The sequence below is a fragment of the Leptonotus elevatus genome, chromosome 8, assembly GCF_054856555.1.
Source record: "Leptonotus elevatus isolate MCC_2025b chromosome 8, RoL_Lele_1.0, whole genome shotgun sequence".
Classification (NCBI taxonomy): Eukaryota; Metazoa; Chordata; class Actinopteri; order Syngnathiformes; family Syngnathidae; genus Leptonotus; species Leptonotus elevatus.
In genome coordinates, this window is record NC_141246.1 from 1,624,517 (window position 1) to 1,641,177 (window position 16,661).

Here is a 16,661-nt window from a genome sequence, read left to right on the forward strand (position 1 = left end):
CAACCATCTTTTAAACTAATGTGATATCTCGTTAACGGGTTAAATTGATCGGGTTATGACGTGAAACGTATCACATTACCACGTCAAACTTTTCATGTTATATGAAACTTGTTTTAATGTGCAATTAATCATATTTTAATTAACATGAAATGAATCACATTGCAACATGAGTTTATCATGTTATGTGAAACTTCTCGCGGTAAAACTAATTTATGGCGTTGTGACGTTTCATTAAAATGTGAAATTATGTTTTTATTATTTTTCCTTCCAAGCTTATTATAGTTAACAAAAACTAAGTAAATAAAGCTAAAAAATAAATTAAAATGCTTTTAAAAAAAAAACTGTACATTTTACATTTATAAAATTAACTATAATTAAAGCACAAATTTGTGTTTTTGTCTTTCAATTAATATTATACACGAGTTTTTGGAGTTCATTTTAAATGTATTAATTTTGGTATTTGTGTACATCCGTAGCTACAGAATAAGGAAGGTCAAGCAATCCTTTGACAATGACTTTTTAGACAAAGCTTACTTCATATATTGTAAATGTAAAAACTGACAATCGTTACAAATAAAAAAATGCTAAATCCCAATCTATTGCAAAATGAATCCGTACTCTGCACGGTCCCAGCAACTTGTTTTGAGCTGAAAATGTCAACTGGCGTCGCTTACAGTTAAATATTAATAGCCCAACTGGACGGCCGACGCGTTCCCCCCTCAAACGTCCGATGTCGCGCGCGGCCGGCTTATTTCTGTCGATGTGTAACTGAAGAAGCGGGCGGAGCCGCCAGAGCGAAAGCAGGAAACCAAAACGGTGAGGAAGATTGTGCTTTAATAGAGAAAAAAAGCAATAACATGGCCTCTGGCACTCGGAAAGGAAGGAGGCCCAAGTTTGTAATCATCCTATACTTGTTGATGCCAACAAACAAACAAACAAACAAACCCAAAGGTGCGAAACGGACGCAGGGGCTTCAAGACGAAGACAAACGTTATTGTACAAGCTGCGCTTTCCTTATGTACAAGCAGCTTTTTTTGAAGGTATGTACAACATGAGAACACAAACACGCCCCCCGTCCGCGCTCCCGCTAACGACGAACCCAAAGTTAAAAAGAAAAGTGGGCGGGGAGGCGGAGCTCAGTGGCGCCGCACTTTGACTTTGCGCGACAGGCTCTCGCGGTGTTTGTCGTAGTCCGCCTCGCGCTTCCTGTAGTCGTCCGACGAGGCGCTGTGACGTCGCTGGCCGAAGGACGATGGCCGCCGGTTCTCCTCCTTGTCCATCTCCAGCACGCGCGGCCTGCAACAACAAGCGCACACGCACACGCCGCATTTCAAGGCACGTTTCGCGCTTGGCACATTAAGAGATACGAGGGGTGTCAAAATGAGTCAGTTCATTTAAAGTTCCTTTAACGCCACTCTTTTTTTTTTTTCTCGTGCGATTAATGAGCGCCCCCTACTTGGAAAGTCTGTAGTGGGGGAATTGCAGTCGCACCAATTTTTATGGTCAAGATTGGAAAGGTCTTAATAGGAAAAGAAAAAAAAATGCACCCATGTCTTACAAATGCAATTATGCCATCTAGTGGCAGAAATATGACCTCACCACAAATCAATATCACAATCGTTTTTTTACAGTACAGTACATATTTTTAATTCTAACTCAATTTTATTAATTATGACATTACGGTATCAATGACTGAAAGATGCAGCCATCATTTTAATAGTTTAACATTTTTTCCACTTTTATGTTAAGTGTATGAAAACTAAGGGAAAAAATATTTTATTGTGCATTTAGACAAGATGTAAAATTAGCAATTAACCGTGAGTTAACTATTGAAATCATGCGATTAATTATGATTAAAAACGTTAATCGGCTGATAAAAAATATCAAACAATTACGCTGAACATTAAACAATGCAAATTGTTGAAGTTAAAATGATATAGAAGCTATAAATCATTCACATGTTTCTATGCATTTTTATCCAATATTAAATAGTTTTATTTAATGAAATATTTCATTGCTTTTGACAGTTTTCCATTGTTTTCCCCATGTAATGACTTTTGTGTTTATTTCATAAAAATATATTTTATATAATTATTTTCATTGAATAGAATTAGTAATTATGTAAGAGACTTAATTACTCGATAGCAGATGTTTACAAATGTCTAATCGGTCTGCTTTCATGGAGGAGAAATGGGAGAGAATTTACTGAAATTCTGAGGATTTGTGCAATTCTGTTGTCGCGACTCTCAAAATTGACAATTGATTAGTCGTCAATTGGGGAAAAAAAAAACATTCCAGTAATGTTTGATTGTGTCCGGACTTTGCACCTGTGAGCGGCGTGCGGGTCGGCCTTGCGATGCGAGCGCTTTGCTTTGAGGGGAGGCGGCCGCTCCACCGGGGCGGAACTTAAAGGGCTGTCAGAGTCCAGTCTGGGGGCGTCCGGCCTGGTTCTGAAAAAAATAATTTAAAAAATCCGTTAGGTGATATTTTCGGAGGAAGTCGACTTGGTGAGGGTCGCCATCAAAAGTCTCACACTTTGAGCAAGAAGATCTCAAACAAAACGTCATTGAGTTGCATCTTCCGGAATGTTAGAAAAAAAAAAAGAGAGGGACAAATCGGCCCCCGAGTCCAGTTGGCCCGAATGGAATGGCAGATTTTGCCATTTTAGTTTGAAGCATTTCAGGTGAAGTCCGCGGATTGGACAAACTCTTACTTGGGAATTTGTTCAAATCACAAGCAGGTATCTGATAAACTCAAGGTTCAAGGTTGTTGTTTTTTTGTGCCAACGGCCTCTTGAGTGGGCTAATGTCCAAGTTCCATGAGCAATACTTGCCATCAAAATGTTCTGTTTTTATTTTGAATGAGCTTGTGGACTCACTTTCTCAGGATGATGACCGCTCGCCTCTCCTTGATGTCCTGAGGTCTGATGCAGTGCGTGATGTCATCAGCAGCGTAGCCACTGAGAAGCAAACATGTTGTGTAATTATTTCCTTTTCAAATCACAATTTAAATCAAGCCCATCAGGGGGGAAAAAAAATCATTGTAAATTCACAACAATAAAAAAATAATAATTCTGAGAAATCTCGAGTAGAAAATTCAAAATGACACTATCAACTGGGAACAGTGTTAAAATAACAGATTTAAAATGATTTATTTTGAAGGTTTGGGTAACTAAAAATAGCATTTAATTTAAATTGTGTAAAAACATATTTATTTATTTAAAGCAATCAAATAATTTTGTGTTTTATGATTTGGTTTTAAATGCTTCAACTTTAAAAAATAAAATAAAATAAAATAATCTGATTAAAATGACATTTTATTGTCGCTTTTAAATACGTTTTTTTAAATTAAAAAAAAAAATCTGATGACCATTAAGAATACATTAACATATTTTATTAATAAGTTCTGTTGTAAATTACTGTTTTTTTTATTTTATTTTTTTATTCCGTTTATATAAAATAAACTCTAAAGTAAAAAGCGCTCAAACATCCGCGTTACCTGAGGACGGTGACGCCGCCCCTGAGGACGGGCAGCACGAACACGGGTTCGGACACCCGGATGGGCTTGAACTGGAAGCGGCAGCCGAAGCAGAGCGCGCTGTCGCTGAAGAAGGACACGGACACGATGGGCCTCGCGAAGATGTGCAGCGGGTCCACGTGGGACACGATGCAGCCGCCGGGCTGGTAGTCGTTGATGACCGCGCTGTTGACGAAACCCTCCGGGACGACGCCGGACGACACCAGCCGCTGGATGACCAGCTCGTGCACCCAGCTGGGGATGTCGTCCACCTGGCCCTTGCGGTAGAGCCTCTCCTGGCCCGGGCCGCGCTTCTCCAGCTGCGAGCCGTACGTGTAGCCCTCGCCGAAGAAGTACTTGTTGCGCAGCGGCGCGCGGTCCACGGTATGCTCGCGGTACAGTCCGGCCTCCGCCTTGGCCACCACGTCGTCGATCTTCTCCTCGATGCGCGCGCACTCTTCCGGCGTGAAGATGCTCTTCTGGAGGACGCTGCTGCGCACCCGGTGGGCCTCCTGCTCGCGGAGCTCGCCGCTGTCGTCGCTGTGGTCGCACTCGTCGTCGTCGGACTCGCGGCGGCGACGCTTTTGCCCCGCGCCGCCGTTGCTCGTCCGGTACTCGTCCCGGTGCGGCGGCATCGACCGGAGCTTGTCGCGCAGGTCGGAGAAGCCGCTGGTGGCCATGGGGAAACAATGCCGCTGAGGGAGGGGGGGGGGGGGACAAGAGAGCTGCTAAGTTTAGCTTGCGGATGTCATGTGTCGGCTGACACGACGTCAAAAGCGGCCCGTGCTGGTGCGGATGTGGCTCGGCTCTCACTCGTTGGCCTGTAGCTCGGTGAGGCTAACGCGAGCTAGTCCGCTGCCCCCTTGTCCACCGGCTCGAGTGGCGTCGAAAATCAATCCGCGCTCCTATGGATATGGCTGGGCTCGCGTGCTAGGCTAAAGTTAGCCAGTCCGCTAGCTCGCTCCGCCGGGTAACGGCAAAATCAATCCCAGTTCGTTTGGATGAGGCTCGGTTCAGATGGTAGGCTAACATGAGCTAGTCTGCTAGATCCCTCCGCCGGCGTCCCAAGCACTGCGCCGGATGACGTTAAAATCAATCCGCAGCGCTCACTTACCTAACATTAGCATGTCTGCTATACCTATTATTTTCTCCCGCCGGATGACTTTGAAATCAATCCGCACTGGTGCGGATGGGGCTCGGCTCCCTCGCTAACCTTTAGCTCACTAGGCTAAATGCTTAAAGAAGCTAGTCCGCTAGAGTCCTCCGCTGGCCAGGGTGACGTCAAAAACAGGCCAAGCTCGGCTCATTCGCTAGCTTGCTGTTAGCTCATATAGCATAACATTTGTGTGGATGTTTGCTCAGCTCAGATGGATGATCGCCAACCTTAGTTTAGTCCACTGAAATCCTCCACCGGTGTCCGGACCTCTGGGCCAGGTGACGTAAAAAATAAAAATAATCCGCGCTGCTGTGGAAGTGGCTCGGTTCTCTCGCTCGCTGGTATCTCGGTAATGTTAACTAACTTCCTCTGGCCGTCCCGCCGCTTGACACGGAGACTATAATAAATGTTTGTGGGTGTCAGATGATATTCCGAGTCAGCCAACAGACAAAAAATGAAACAAAAACAAAAAACCCAAATTGAACACGACCGTCGTCACGACAACGTAGCTTATTTGATTAGCCTGGCTTGGACGCTCCCCCGCCGCCGCTTGGAAATGCCACAAATAAACCACGCAGCAACATTTCACGACAAGTGGCGACTATATTTCCCAAATAATGGCGCGTCCACCCGGATCGACAATGTGGAAGGAAGCTTTTGGGCAACCTCGTCGTTCCACGCATACGAACTCCACACCGAAGCTCGTCTTTGGAGAGGGGGAGGGAGAAAAACATGGAAATAAACGCGTGTAAACTAGTCGTCTTCGCGCATGCGCGGTGGTAAACTGACGTCTTAAGAGCAGGACAGTCACGTGTCACACGAAGACGCCGTGGCTATTTTGGGACATCAATCTGACCCACGAAACAAAATAATAACATATTAAAATTAACTCACTGCGTATCTTTCGTTTTGTTGTATACTTACAAAGAAAAGCACACATTCACCGTTAATTTACATTTAGGTTTTAAATATGCAATGCAAACTAGCATTATACTGACATTGCATTTTGACAAAGTGGTGTTGACTTGACAGCTCGTTTTATTGTCATTTGTTTTCTTTTTACACAGTATTAACAGATACATTACATTTGATCTTGAACAGAATTGTTACAAAACTAAAAAAAAACATGGTACCATACAAAACACTTAATGTAAAATATAGTGTAGTATGTAGAAAATACAGTGAGTCACTATCTTTAGTTTGCCATTTTTTCCCGTAACTATGCTACAATATTTAATACAAGTATGAACATACATACACTTGCCTGTCGCGACATTAGGCACACTTGCTAATTAAGACATATTATGTAGCTAAATGAGCTAAACAAAATGTTAGCATATTAGCTTAGCAGCTCTAAGTGCACTCGACATTAGAAATCAAAAGATGACAAAAAGAAACATTTTAGGTGCTTGATGAAATTAGTGTACTAAGCTTTTTATTTTATTTCACCACAGCTCCCCCTGGTGGATCTGGTGGGTCACTGCCCCACTCTGCCCCAGATGCTAAAAGGGTTGCACACTGTAAAAGGCAAATAAATCACTAACGTGGCATTTTTGTGGTGTCTCTGCATGAACGAGGACACTAACTCGCAAGCTGACCTAACTCGTGAGCATGAATATACTTTTGCACATGCAGATATTTTTTTCCATTCATCTTTGTGCGGGTGGAGCTAATGTTGCGTCCAGTGAGCAACGTTTGGAGGTAGGATGCGTTAGCTTAACTCGAGGGAGGGCGACGTATGACGCCGTTCTTTCATACACGCCTGCCATATTGATTTCATTCATTTAGACATGTTTTTGCCTTGAGGTGGGTTCATAAAAATCGAATAATTTTTATTGGTTTATCTCATGAAATAATTGATTTATTGTAATTGTTAAAATAAAAAACATTGGTCAAATAATACATTTTCAATAAAATGAAAAATGAGAAATAGTACTTTAGAATTAAAACAAACTATTTTATATACATGTTCCCTTTTTCACTTAAATGTGTATTTAAAAAATATTCAAATTAATTTGCATGTACAATTCAAGTGAATTAAAAAATTTTTTTTAAGTATTAAGGTTTGACATTAAAATGTGAGAATGAATAATATTTCAAACAAGCTTTTTTACATGACTACTTTCTAGGTTTCTTTGTCTATACGACGTGGAAAGGTTCGAATTGATCTGCCAAACTGCTGTTGCCAGTTTGATATGTTTGACCTATTTGAACCTTTATCTTCCCCAGATGTCATCTGCAAATGACCTTCCCCATCGGAGTGATTTAAAAATGAAAGTTGACCCCCCCCCACCCCGAGCAGCAAATTGGACCGCCCCAGAGTGAGGAGCGTTATAACATGGTGATCTCGCTGGGGGGCAAGGTGAGCCGCTTCTCGCGCACCGACATCATGTTCTCCACCTGCATGGCGACCACGCGGCACAACTCCAGACCCTGCGGGAAGACGCCGGCCGCGTTTAGCAAATGTTGAGCAAACCCTCGACTTGAAACGCTTGAAGCCATCAAGTCTCATTGATCTTGTTTTGAGAATGACGTACGATGCAAGAGGAGAATTTCTAAGATGATCAATCTTGTTTTAAGTGGATTTGTCTTTTGTTTCTTACTTTGTTTGTAAATCTTAAAATTGGTTAATTTTTTATGCGCAATAAGCTAAAATGCTGTAAGAGTTATTTTGACTTCAAATGAAATTGCCAGACAAGATCATTTAGCTTATTTTAAGATACTTATTACTTAAAAGTATCTTATTTGATCAAGCAGTCTTAGCCTTGAGCAAGTTTTAAGTGCCGTGAGGCTTAAGACAAACATTTTCCACATTTTAAGATGACGAACCAACATCAAAGGCCCTGAACTGCGGTTTCATAAATTGAATTTTCTTATTTTAAGATTTTGCAGAATCGAGCAACAAGATAACAAGAAGCGTGAAAACAATCAAACAAAAGTGCAATAGAACAGGGCTGCTCAATTATGAATCACGATTATTTTGGTAATAATTGAAAACACGATTAAGAAGATCATTTATTTTTTGGTAGAATACATGAAAATGTTTAAACGTAAAAAAATATTCTGACAAATACAATTATTTGAAACACTATAATCATACAAGTTCCTTTTGGATGAAACAACATTTTATAGTTATTTTAAAAATGGTGCAAATGTATACATTTAAACAATTCAAACAACTCAAAATTAGTATAAATCTTCTTCTTTTTTTTTTTTTTTACAATTATGCTGATTTTGTAATTGTGAAGTGTAATAATTGAAATTGTAATTGAATTTCGATGAACTGCACAGCCCTACAACATAGCACTTTATTGTAAGCATTTTTTTCTTGTAAAAATCCGTTTGTGGTTTTGTCATATTTACGAAGCTCATTTTTCCTTTTCCCAGTAAACAGAGAAACCAGCTCAGTGGCCTCGTGGTCTCCCCTCAGACCGGGAGGTTGTGAGTTCAACCCCTGGCAGGGTTATACCAAATGCAATAAAAAAAAAAAAATGGTGGCAGTTATCACTCAACTGAAAGTACAAATAAAGATTGACACTTCGTGCTCTGTTTCAGTCGGGTTTTAAGCTTCTTCTTAATTAAAAATAAATAAATAAATACTTGAAATAAGGCCTTTTAATTTTTATAAAAAGTGTTCATGGCTTATTTTAAGATTTAATTTCTTTGATTTTTTTGCTTAATAAGTGTATAAAGCTTATTTTAAGATTAATGTTGATCTACACATTTTTCTTATTTCAAGAAATCCAAGTTAGCAAAAACGATCTTCGTGCACTGGCAGATCATTTCACTCGTTTGTGGTAAATTGACACGAAGTGTATTTGATGGAATATGAAGCAGACGTGTTTTTTCTTCTTCTTCTTACCTGCTCGAGCTGCAGCTGGATGAGTCGCCGCGCGTCCGTGTCGCCCAAGGCCAGGTCCACGTACGGGTAGCTGGTTCCGGCAGAGGGCCTCTGGGTGCGGCTGGACTGCACCTCCGTCAGGGGGACCACCGCCATCACCTCCTACGCCGGACAAACGGCACAACATTGGCCAGATGGCACTCCGCAGTCCCACGCGGCAAAATCGCCGGCGTTACATTAACACGGTTCGCGTTCAACCGAAAACCGGAAAAGTGTTTCTATGTGTCCACGCCAATGAGTTTTTTGTCTAAAAAAAAGAAAAAAACTAATGACTATATAGATTTGAAGACAAGATTAACTATTTTTTTTTAAACCATGGTAGAGATTTACATCATGAGTCGATCTATCAGAAAAGACACAGGAAGACAGCCATTTTGATTTAAAGCAGCCATTTTAAGGCTGGGTGACAAAATTATTATTATTTTTTTTTAAAGGTTGTAAATAATTCAACCCCTGAAGCCAGTTTCACTTCATATCAAATTTGGTCGACATGTCTATGATGAGCAGAGCCACAAAAAAAACCAAAAAAAAAATCTTAAGAAGCCATGTGGGTCCACCATTTTGGTTTGAAGCGGCCATTTTAAGGCTGGGTGACAAAAACATTTTTTTTTTTTAAAGGTTGTAAAATTCAACCCCTGAAGCCAGTTTCACTTCATATCAAATTTGGTCGACATGTCTATGATGAGCAGAGCCACAAAAAAAAAATCTTAAGAAGCCATGTGGGTCCACCATTTTGGTTTGAAGCGGCCATTTTAAGGCTGGGTGACAAAAAATTTTTTTTTTTTTAAAGGTTGTAAAATTCAACCCCTGAAGCCATTTTCACTTCATATCAAATTTGGTCGACATGTCTATGATGAGCAGAGCCACAAAAAAAAAAAAAATTTAAGAAGCCATGTGGGTCCACCATTTTGGTTTGAAGCGGCCATTTCATGCTGATTTTGAGCATTTGCAGGCGGACAGCACAACCTTCGACTTGACTTTTGAGCGAGCGAACACGCGAGCGAGCGTCTTCTCACGTGTGTGCTTTTGTGCAGAAAGTGAAGGCCGTTCTGATTGACAGCAACGATGCAGGGGGCGTAGAAGGAGGTGGAGCTGCTGCTGTGGACGTAGAAGAAGGACGAGCCAAACATGGGGAAGGCGCTCACCAGTCCTGCACGCACGCACAAGATGAACGCATAATAAGGTTCGAGTCGCAGCACCGTTCGGGACATCCTCGAGATTCGCGTCGGCACTCGGGCAGCCGCAATTTTTCAACCAGTCTTTATTAAAAGTGTTGTAACTCTCGAGAATCGTTGCGTTCAAGGATTTCCCCCCCGTCAAATATTTCAATGGAACGTAATTGGAGATGGCTGGAGGAGTCCAACGGGTCCACGAGCAACTTTCCTTTCGGCGCTCCAGCAAGTCATGACTTTGTGTTCACTGTTCGATATGAAAAGAAGAACCCGAGACATTCTGTTGCAAGAGATCAATAGTTACACATTTCAGGGATTTAGATTTTACATGGAAGCAAGAAATATGTTGCGTTTGACTTTGAGGTGATTTCAGACAATTAATCTCGTTCGGGTTTACGTGTTTTTATTGCAACCCCCCCCCCCCCCCCCCCAGAGCTTTTCCTCAATCCATCTAATGCAGAGGTGGGCACACTCGGTCCTCGGGGGCCGGAGTCCTGCAGGTTTTGGATGTTTCCCTTCTCCAACACAGCTGATATATGATCAGCTCATCAGCAAGCTCTGCATAACCCTGCTAACGATCCTGTTGATTGGAATCAGCTTGTGTTGGAAAAGGGACACCTCCAAAACCTGCAGGACTCCGGCCCTCGAGGACCGAGTTTGCCCACCTCTGATCTAATGTATCGTTATTCAATCAATACGTTTTGCAGGCTCTTTACAGCAGTTGCGCAACCACAACTTTGAGCTCTATTTTTATAAGCGGCGTAAATCCTGCGCGGCAAGGAGGTGAGTTAAACCCAAGGTTATTTTAGTTAACCAAAACTGACGAAATAACTCAAACTAAAATGAATGGAAAATCAAAACAAAAAGGCTTTAAAAAAAAAAGAAAACTAACTGAAACTACTAAAATGAACTATAATTAATGCAAAAATGTCCTTTTTTTTTATTTTTAAAAAGTCTTTGGTAATTAATTTAATACATGAGCCTTTGAAGTTGATTTGAAATGTGATTTTGAGCATATTTATTTCAATATTTACCGGAATAAGGACAACTGAAAGTGTGTCACACAGAAGCGATGTCATCGAGCAGCAGCCAATAGAAACGCACCTTCCGATGACGTCGCTCCTAATTTGCGCACTTGACTTTTGGCTCCAATGGCTCGCCTTTCCCTTTTTTTTTTTGTATTTAAAGATGAAGTCAACCCCCAAATTTTTGTTTGACAATAATATGTTCTATGCAGCCCATTAAGTCTAAATGTGGTATTCTGGTTAATACTACGTTAGTGGAATATGAGTTAAGCAGCAAAATCCAGCTGTTTTTAATCCATCTCAGGGGGCGGCCATTTTGCCACTTGCTGTCGAATGAAGATGACATCACAGTTGCTCAGTTAACGACCAACCACAGCTCACCTGTTTTCCAAAGCTGAGCTGTGATTGGTTGTTACCTGAGACCTAAGCAACTGTGATGTCATCTTCTTTCGACAGCAAGTGGCAAAATGGCCGCCCTCCCTGAGATGGATAAAAACGGCTGGATTTTGCTTCATAACTCATATTGTGCAAATGTAATATTAATCAGAATGTCATGTTCAGATTAGTGAGGTCAAATAGAACATATTATCGTCAAGAAATGTTTAGAATTGACTTCCCCTTTAACTCAGCTGAAATGCAACGCTAGGTAAAAAATGCGTAACATTTTAATTTTACCATTGTGTTTAGTAAAAAAAATAAAAACTAATACTGTAACTACGACAGCATATTAGGGCCACGTCTAAATTTTTAGGGAGGGAATAGTCCGACAAAAAACTTGCAAATTTGCGAGTTTATAAAGTGATAAATTTACAAATTTATAAAGTGGCAAATTTGAGGAGTTTTTTTTCTTGGACTATTCTCTGGGGAAAAAAATAAATATATATATATACATGGCCCTAATACGCCGTTGTAGAAACTAATAAAAAATAAATTAAAACTAAGCATTTTTTAAATCACAAAAACTAATAAAAACTAACAGAACCACCCTGAAAACTCATCAAAACTAAATGAAAAAATAAAAATAAAAAATAGCTCAAATGAAAATTCCCAAAATATAATAAACCGTGTTAGACCACATCTGATGTTGGCTCTGCAGGAGGGAGGGCTGCGCCACTGCGGGAGCGGTCACAACCCGATTTCAATCACGGCCGATCGATTTAAGCGATTTCTTTCATTCCTTTTTTTTTATTTTTTTTTTTTATTCCTTTTTCTTTCATTCCTTTTAAATGTGGCACACACTCGAGCCTCGACACGGCGGAAGGACATCGGTTTCTTTTTCGGTGCTCGGGCAGCCACGATCCTCTCTTCTTTTTTCTTTTTTTTTTATCGTTCCATACAAAAATGAGAAGACCCTCGCGCTGAAAAAGTGATGTCGCACGCGCCGGACGTTCATCTCACCCAGGAACTGCGCTCGGGCCTGGTGCGGGCTGAGCGTCTGGACCTGCTGCATGTGCTGCGTCGCCATGGCAACCCACTGCTGCGGCGGCTGCTTTTTGAAGAGCGGCGCGGCGACGTACTCCGACAGCTCGTGTCTGCGTGAGATTGCAAAACGCCTTCTCAGTCACGCACGCTTTTTTTTTTTGGGTCTTTACCACCCAGAGATGAGAGGACGCGCAACGAGCGCAACTGATGCTGAACCCGTCAACGAGTCTCCTCCTGCATGCTTGTTGAACATCATCAGTGTTGCATGTTGATGCTAAAATAAGATGAACTGGAGAAAGGCGAAAAAGTGTTGGGACCGACCAATCGCAATGAATGATTGACATGAAGACATTTTTTCCTGCCAAATCATTTGTTGGCCGCTTTGACCATTTGGCTTCATTACGTTTGCTTCGTCAATTGTTGCTAGGCAGATTCCAACCTGCAAAAAAAAGGAAATGACAGATGGCTCACATGCTCGGGACGAAGGCGCCGTCTTTGGCTCTGTGCTGCAAGACGGCGAGCTTGGAGATCTGACGGAACTGCTGATCGCTAACTTTTCCTGCCGGGAGAACGTTCAGGAGACCTTTGCGGTAGTCCGGAAGGATCTGGCGGCACCGGTGAAGAACACGGTTAGGCACGCAGGGATGGGGGACCCAAAGATGGCAAAATTGCAAATAAATCAATGATGAAAACAAAAACGGATATATAAAAAAAAATTGAATTCTAAAATGAAATACAAAAAAAATATATATAACAAGTTGCAAGTTGTGGTGACAGTGGACAAGATGGTCGGCCATTGCTGGAGTTCTCCAATACAAGCCGGCGAGGCGTCCCGGTTCAAATATTCAACAAAATTGGGGTTAGGGTTCACACTTTAAGCATGGAAGAATGTTCTATTAATAGTAATATGAATTAATATTTAATTTCAGGGCTGTTCAAACATGAAACAGACTACATACAACCTGTAGCTCAAAAGTTTCAGATAAATAAATAAATTTTCATACAAATCTTACAAGTTTACTGATTAGTATTTTCTAAAAAAAAGCCCAATAATCAATTTATAGATTTGTATCGGGATTAATCGGCATCTGTCATGTTTTGGGTTCTGTTTTCCTTGTGTGTCTCCCTTGGTCTTGTTTAAGTGTGATCCCGCCCTTCCTCGTGTCAACCAATCAGTGCCCTCAGCCACTTGTGTCTTGCCCCAGGTGTGTCTTGTTGTGTCGTTAGTGTGTGTATTTAGTCTGCTGTCTCCGGTCATTGTTGTATTTCCCCCCCTGTGATGCTGCCTGTTTTTGCCTTGTTGTTTTCTCCATGTTATGTTTTTCCGTGCAATTTAGATCTCGCCTTTTGTTTTGTTTTGTAGAAATTAAAATCCCTTTTTTTGATCGATCCTCTGCCTCCTTGCCCCGCCTTCCCGCATTTGGGTCCTCAAGCTCCCCCTTCTTGACAGCATCCATCGAATCGTGACCTATGAATCGTGATACGGATCGAATCGCCAGGTACTACGCAATTCACATCCCTAATATATATATATATATATAATTTATATATATTTTTTGTATAAAAAATTGTAATTATATTTTTTGTATAAAAAATTGTAATTATATTTTTTGTATAAAAAATTGTAATTATATTTTTTGTATAAAAAATTGTAATTATATTTTTTGTATAAAAAATTGTAATTATATTTTTTGTATAAAAAATTGTAATTATATTTTTTGTATAAAAAATTGTAATTATATTTTTTGTATAAAAAATTGTAATTATATTTTTTGTATAAAAAATTGTAATTATATTTTTTGTATAAAAAATTGTAATTATATTTTTTGTATAAAAAATTGTAATTATATTTTTTGTATAAAAAAAATTAATTATATTTTTTATATCCGTTTTTCTTTGCACTTTTATTAATTTATTCTTTAATTTATTCATTACTTATTTATTTATTTTAATTTTGGCAGTTTTGGTCCTGCACACGCAAATTCGTTTCAACTGAAATATTGCGACAACATTGTCATAAATTGCACCCAAAAGTATTCACAGCGCTTCACTTTTTTTTTTTTTGTCTATAAAAAGTCTACACACCCCTGTTCAAATGCCAGCTTTTTTTTTTTCTGCTATAAAAAAAGATGAGACTGAACTCACTCATTGCTTCTTTCCGTACCTGGTTATAGTGCATGGCTACGTAGAGCTCGTTGTCAAATTTGAGAGGCTGAGTCCAGACGACGCGTCGGAACCAGAAGCTGTAGTTGTTGTCGACCAATTCCGCTTGGGTGGCCACGTCCAGGATGTACTCGCGTTTGTTGAGAGGACGCACGTTCTGACCTGGCAGAGCAAGTTCACTTCCGAAAGGTTAAACACCAACGAGACGGTCAAACCCACCCTGACCTTTTATATGCTGATGCTAGGCAGCTACGTGTTAGCGTAACAAATGTACCGTATTTCCTCGTACAGCGGCCAACGGTGTTGACGTACTCAAATGTAGATTTTGCATAATTTCATAGTGAACATAACAATAGTGGCAAACATGGCTGCCACATACTGTACGGTACTGACCATTTCCTGTCTATTGACTGCGCCACAGCGCCACTTACTGGTGCCGTGGCCACTTGCGGCCAATTCGGAAACAAACAGACTCTGACAGCTACTTTACAATAAATAGGGCTGGGTTTAAAAAAAATAATAATCGCACAATGGATATCGAATCGATTTTCGATACGGATTCACAAGACCATGAATTGATTATTTTAATATCTCTTTTTTCCCATAAATTTAGAACAAAATATAATTTTACAGGCCAATTTTTAAAAAACAGTTTTCATGAAATGTACTATTTAATTTAAAAGTATTTTCTTACATTTATGAAAGAGCTGACTTATTGCACTGCAATTCAGATTCTTTTTTTTTTTTAATTTATCTTTACAATATTATATCATATTATATTTTCTTCCTACTCCCTTTTTGAACATGTAAACTATGACTAATTGATGATCATATAAGGTTTTTCTTTCTTCTTTTAAATTTTTCTTTTTCTGCTACTTGTTTATATGTTTAATAGAATTATATATTTTTTTAATTGGAATTCCTTGCTGATATCAATGTTTGTGTTACACTTAATTGATTCTAAAACGTGTCACTTTCATTAGCCTTTGCAAAATTGAACGTTGTGTCGTTTTTATCATGTCCTTAATATTTAAGAAGAATTGATGTTCCATAATTAATCGATATCGGATTGAACTCAAGTGAATGGAATCGTAAAAATTAGAATCGATACCCAGCCCTACTTTTTTTTTTAACCTATTTTTAAAAATGAGGTTCACTTGCATCCCCTTCTGAACTGAAGCGTTTTTTTGCGGCAACCGTCATTCGCGGCGCCTTTCGTGAGACGCACCTCCGTCGGTGACCAAAAAGATGGCGTACTCCTCGATGGCCTCCAGCCGGTGTTGGCCCATCTCGGAGCACAGCTCCTCCATCACCTCCAGGGAGACGGAGCAGGTTTTGATCTTCACGTGGCGTTCCAGGCCCCCCGGGAAGAGGAACAGCTGACGCTTGGAGCTTCGGCCCGCCTGAGGACGTGCAAGCAAACCGGGACGGCGTCAGATTGCAAGTGAGCGGCGAGCGTGGACGCGAGGAAGACGTTTCACCATCATGGCTTTCAGCTCCATGTCGTTGGGGGGGACGCCGCGGCCGCCGTATTGGAAGGTTTTCTTCAGATTCTGTTCACACGCCTTAGCAATTCCTGAAACGCACAAAAACACTGGTGGACAAAAGTATTGGGACACCGACAGCTTATCCGCCAGATTTTTATTTTTTTAACATGAAGAGTTGCTTGGTGTTTTGACTCTCACTCTCCAAAGAGTCATTGTTGAATCTAAGTCAACCACCATATTTGCATTTTGTGTCATTTAGTGATAATTCCGTTGACGAAAAAATGTTCATCATCATTTTTGTCACCATTTTTTTTTTTTTACCAAAATGAAACGAAAACTAAATTAAAAGCCATTCATTGAGACGATGACGATAACTAAAATTGACCAGACAATGTCCATCGATATTTGTCCAGTTTTTATTAAGTACATTTTTGTCTCATCTTCATTAGTTGATGAAAATGCGTACGACGGTGAAAAATGTGCGTTGACAAAATTGTTTTTGTTGAGTTCGTTCCAACACTTCATTGTGCAGCTGTAAGATGAAGCTCAGGCAATTATGCAGTTAAAAATTGTTTTTTTAGGTGAAAACTAAACACACTGTTGTGTTAAATGTGTCTTGCGTGTTAAACTACAGTTACAAATAGGTGTGTTACAATTTTCTGTATAAAAGTTTCAATGTATTCTGAAGGAAATGGCTTTTTATTTCGTCGACTAAAATTGGATTAAAACCAAAATATAACCAGATGACTAAATTCTGACTACAATTTGAATTTGTTTGATTCAAAAGACGATAACGAAATAAAAATGTCTTGTCAAAAT

At 40.1% G+C, this 16,661-nt stretch overlaps 2 protein-coding genes and 1 long non-coding RNA gene across 4 annotated transcripts in view; 1 reads left to right on the forward strand and 2 right to left on the reverse strand.

Annotated features, from left to right (window-relative positions):
* Window positions 1-816: 816 nt before the first annotated feature.
* alkbh5 (alkB homolog 5, RNA demethylase) lies at window positions 817-5,447 on the reverse strand. Its single transcript, XM_086082031.1, has 5 exons — window positions 4,900-5,447; window positions 3,499-4,211; window positions 2,879-2,959; window positions 2,328-2,450; window positions 817-1,296 (listed from the first exon to the last, which is right to left on the reverse strand). The coding sequence occupies exons 2-5, from the start codon at window positions 4,194-4,196 to the stop codon at window positions 1,137-1,139; spliced, it is 1,062 nt and encodes a 353-aa protein (XP_085938157.1). The 5' UTR covers window positions 4,197-4,211; window positions 4,900-5,447; the 3' UTR covers window positions 817-1,136.
* Window positions 3,983-16,625, forward strand: LOC147169172 (uncharacterized). 2 transcript variants are annotated; one of them, XR_015095750.1, is made up of 5 exons: window positions 3,983-4,950; window positions 6,902-7,034; window positions 8,550-9,756; window positions 12,620-13,691; window positions 15,714-16,625. It is a non-coding gene; the product is annotated as an uncharacterized LOC147169172 (long non-coding RNA). The 2 variants fall into 2 exon arrangements; XR_015095751.1 differs by having other exon boundaries at window positions 13,556-13,691; window positions 15,714-16,622.
* myo15ab (myosin XVAb) overlaps window positions 6,887-16,661 on the reverse strand; it is a 44,901-nt gene continuing 35,126 nt past the window's right edge. The window contains exons 56-63 of the mRNA XM_086082032.1: window positions 15,837-15,931; window positions 15,584-15,758; window positions 14,357-14,517; window positions 12,664-12,797; window positions 12,169-12,302; window positions 9,590-9,723; window positions 8,535-8,675; window positions 6,887-7,105 (exon numbers count right to left, since the gene is read on the reverse strand). Of these exons, the coding sequence (XP_085938158.1) occupies window positions 7,004-7,105; window positions 8,535-8,675; window positions 9,590-9,723; window positions 12,169-12,302; window positions 12,664-12,797; window positions 14,357-14,517; window positions 15,584-15,758; window positions 15,837-15,931 (1,076 nt within the window). The 3' untranslated portion in view covers window positions 6,887-7,003. The remainder of the gene's footprint in view (window positions 7,106-8,534; window positions 8,676-9,589; window positions 9,724-12,168; window positions 12,303-12,663; window positions 12,798-14,356; window positions 14,518-15,583; window positions 15,759-15,836; window positions 15,932-16,661) is intronic.

Coding starts and splice junctions, on each gene's coding strand:
- alkbh5 (XM_086082031.1), bottom strand. CDS start 4,196: ATGGCCACCAGCGGCTTCTCCGACCTGCGCGACAAGCTCCGGTCGATG. Junction 2,960..3,498: donor GGCGGCGTCACCGTCCTCAG/GTAACGCGGATG, acceptor TTTGCTTCTCAG/TGGCTACGCTGCTGATGACA. Junction 1,297..2,327: donor GACCCGCACGCCGCTCACAG/GTGCAAAGTCCG, acceptor TTGTTGTTGCAG/GCCGCGCGTGCTGGAGATGG.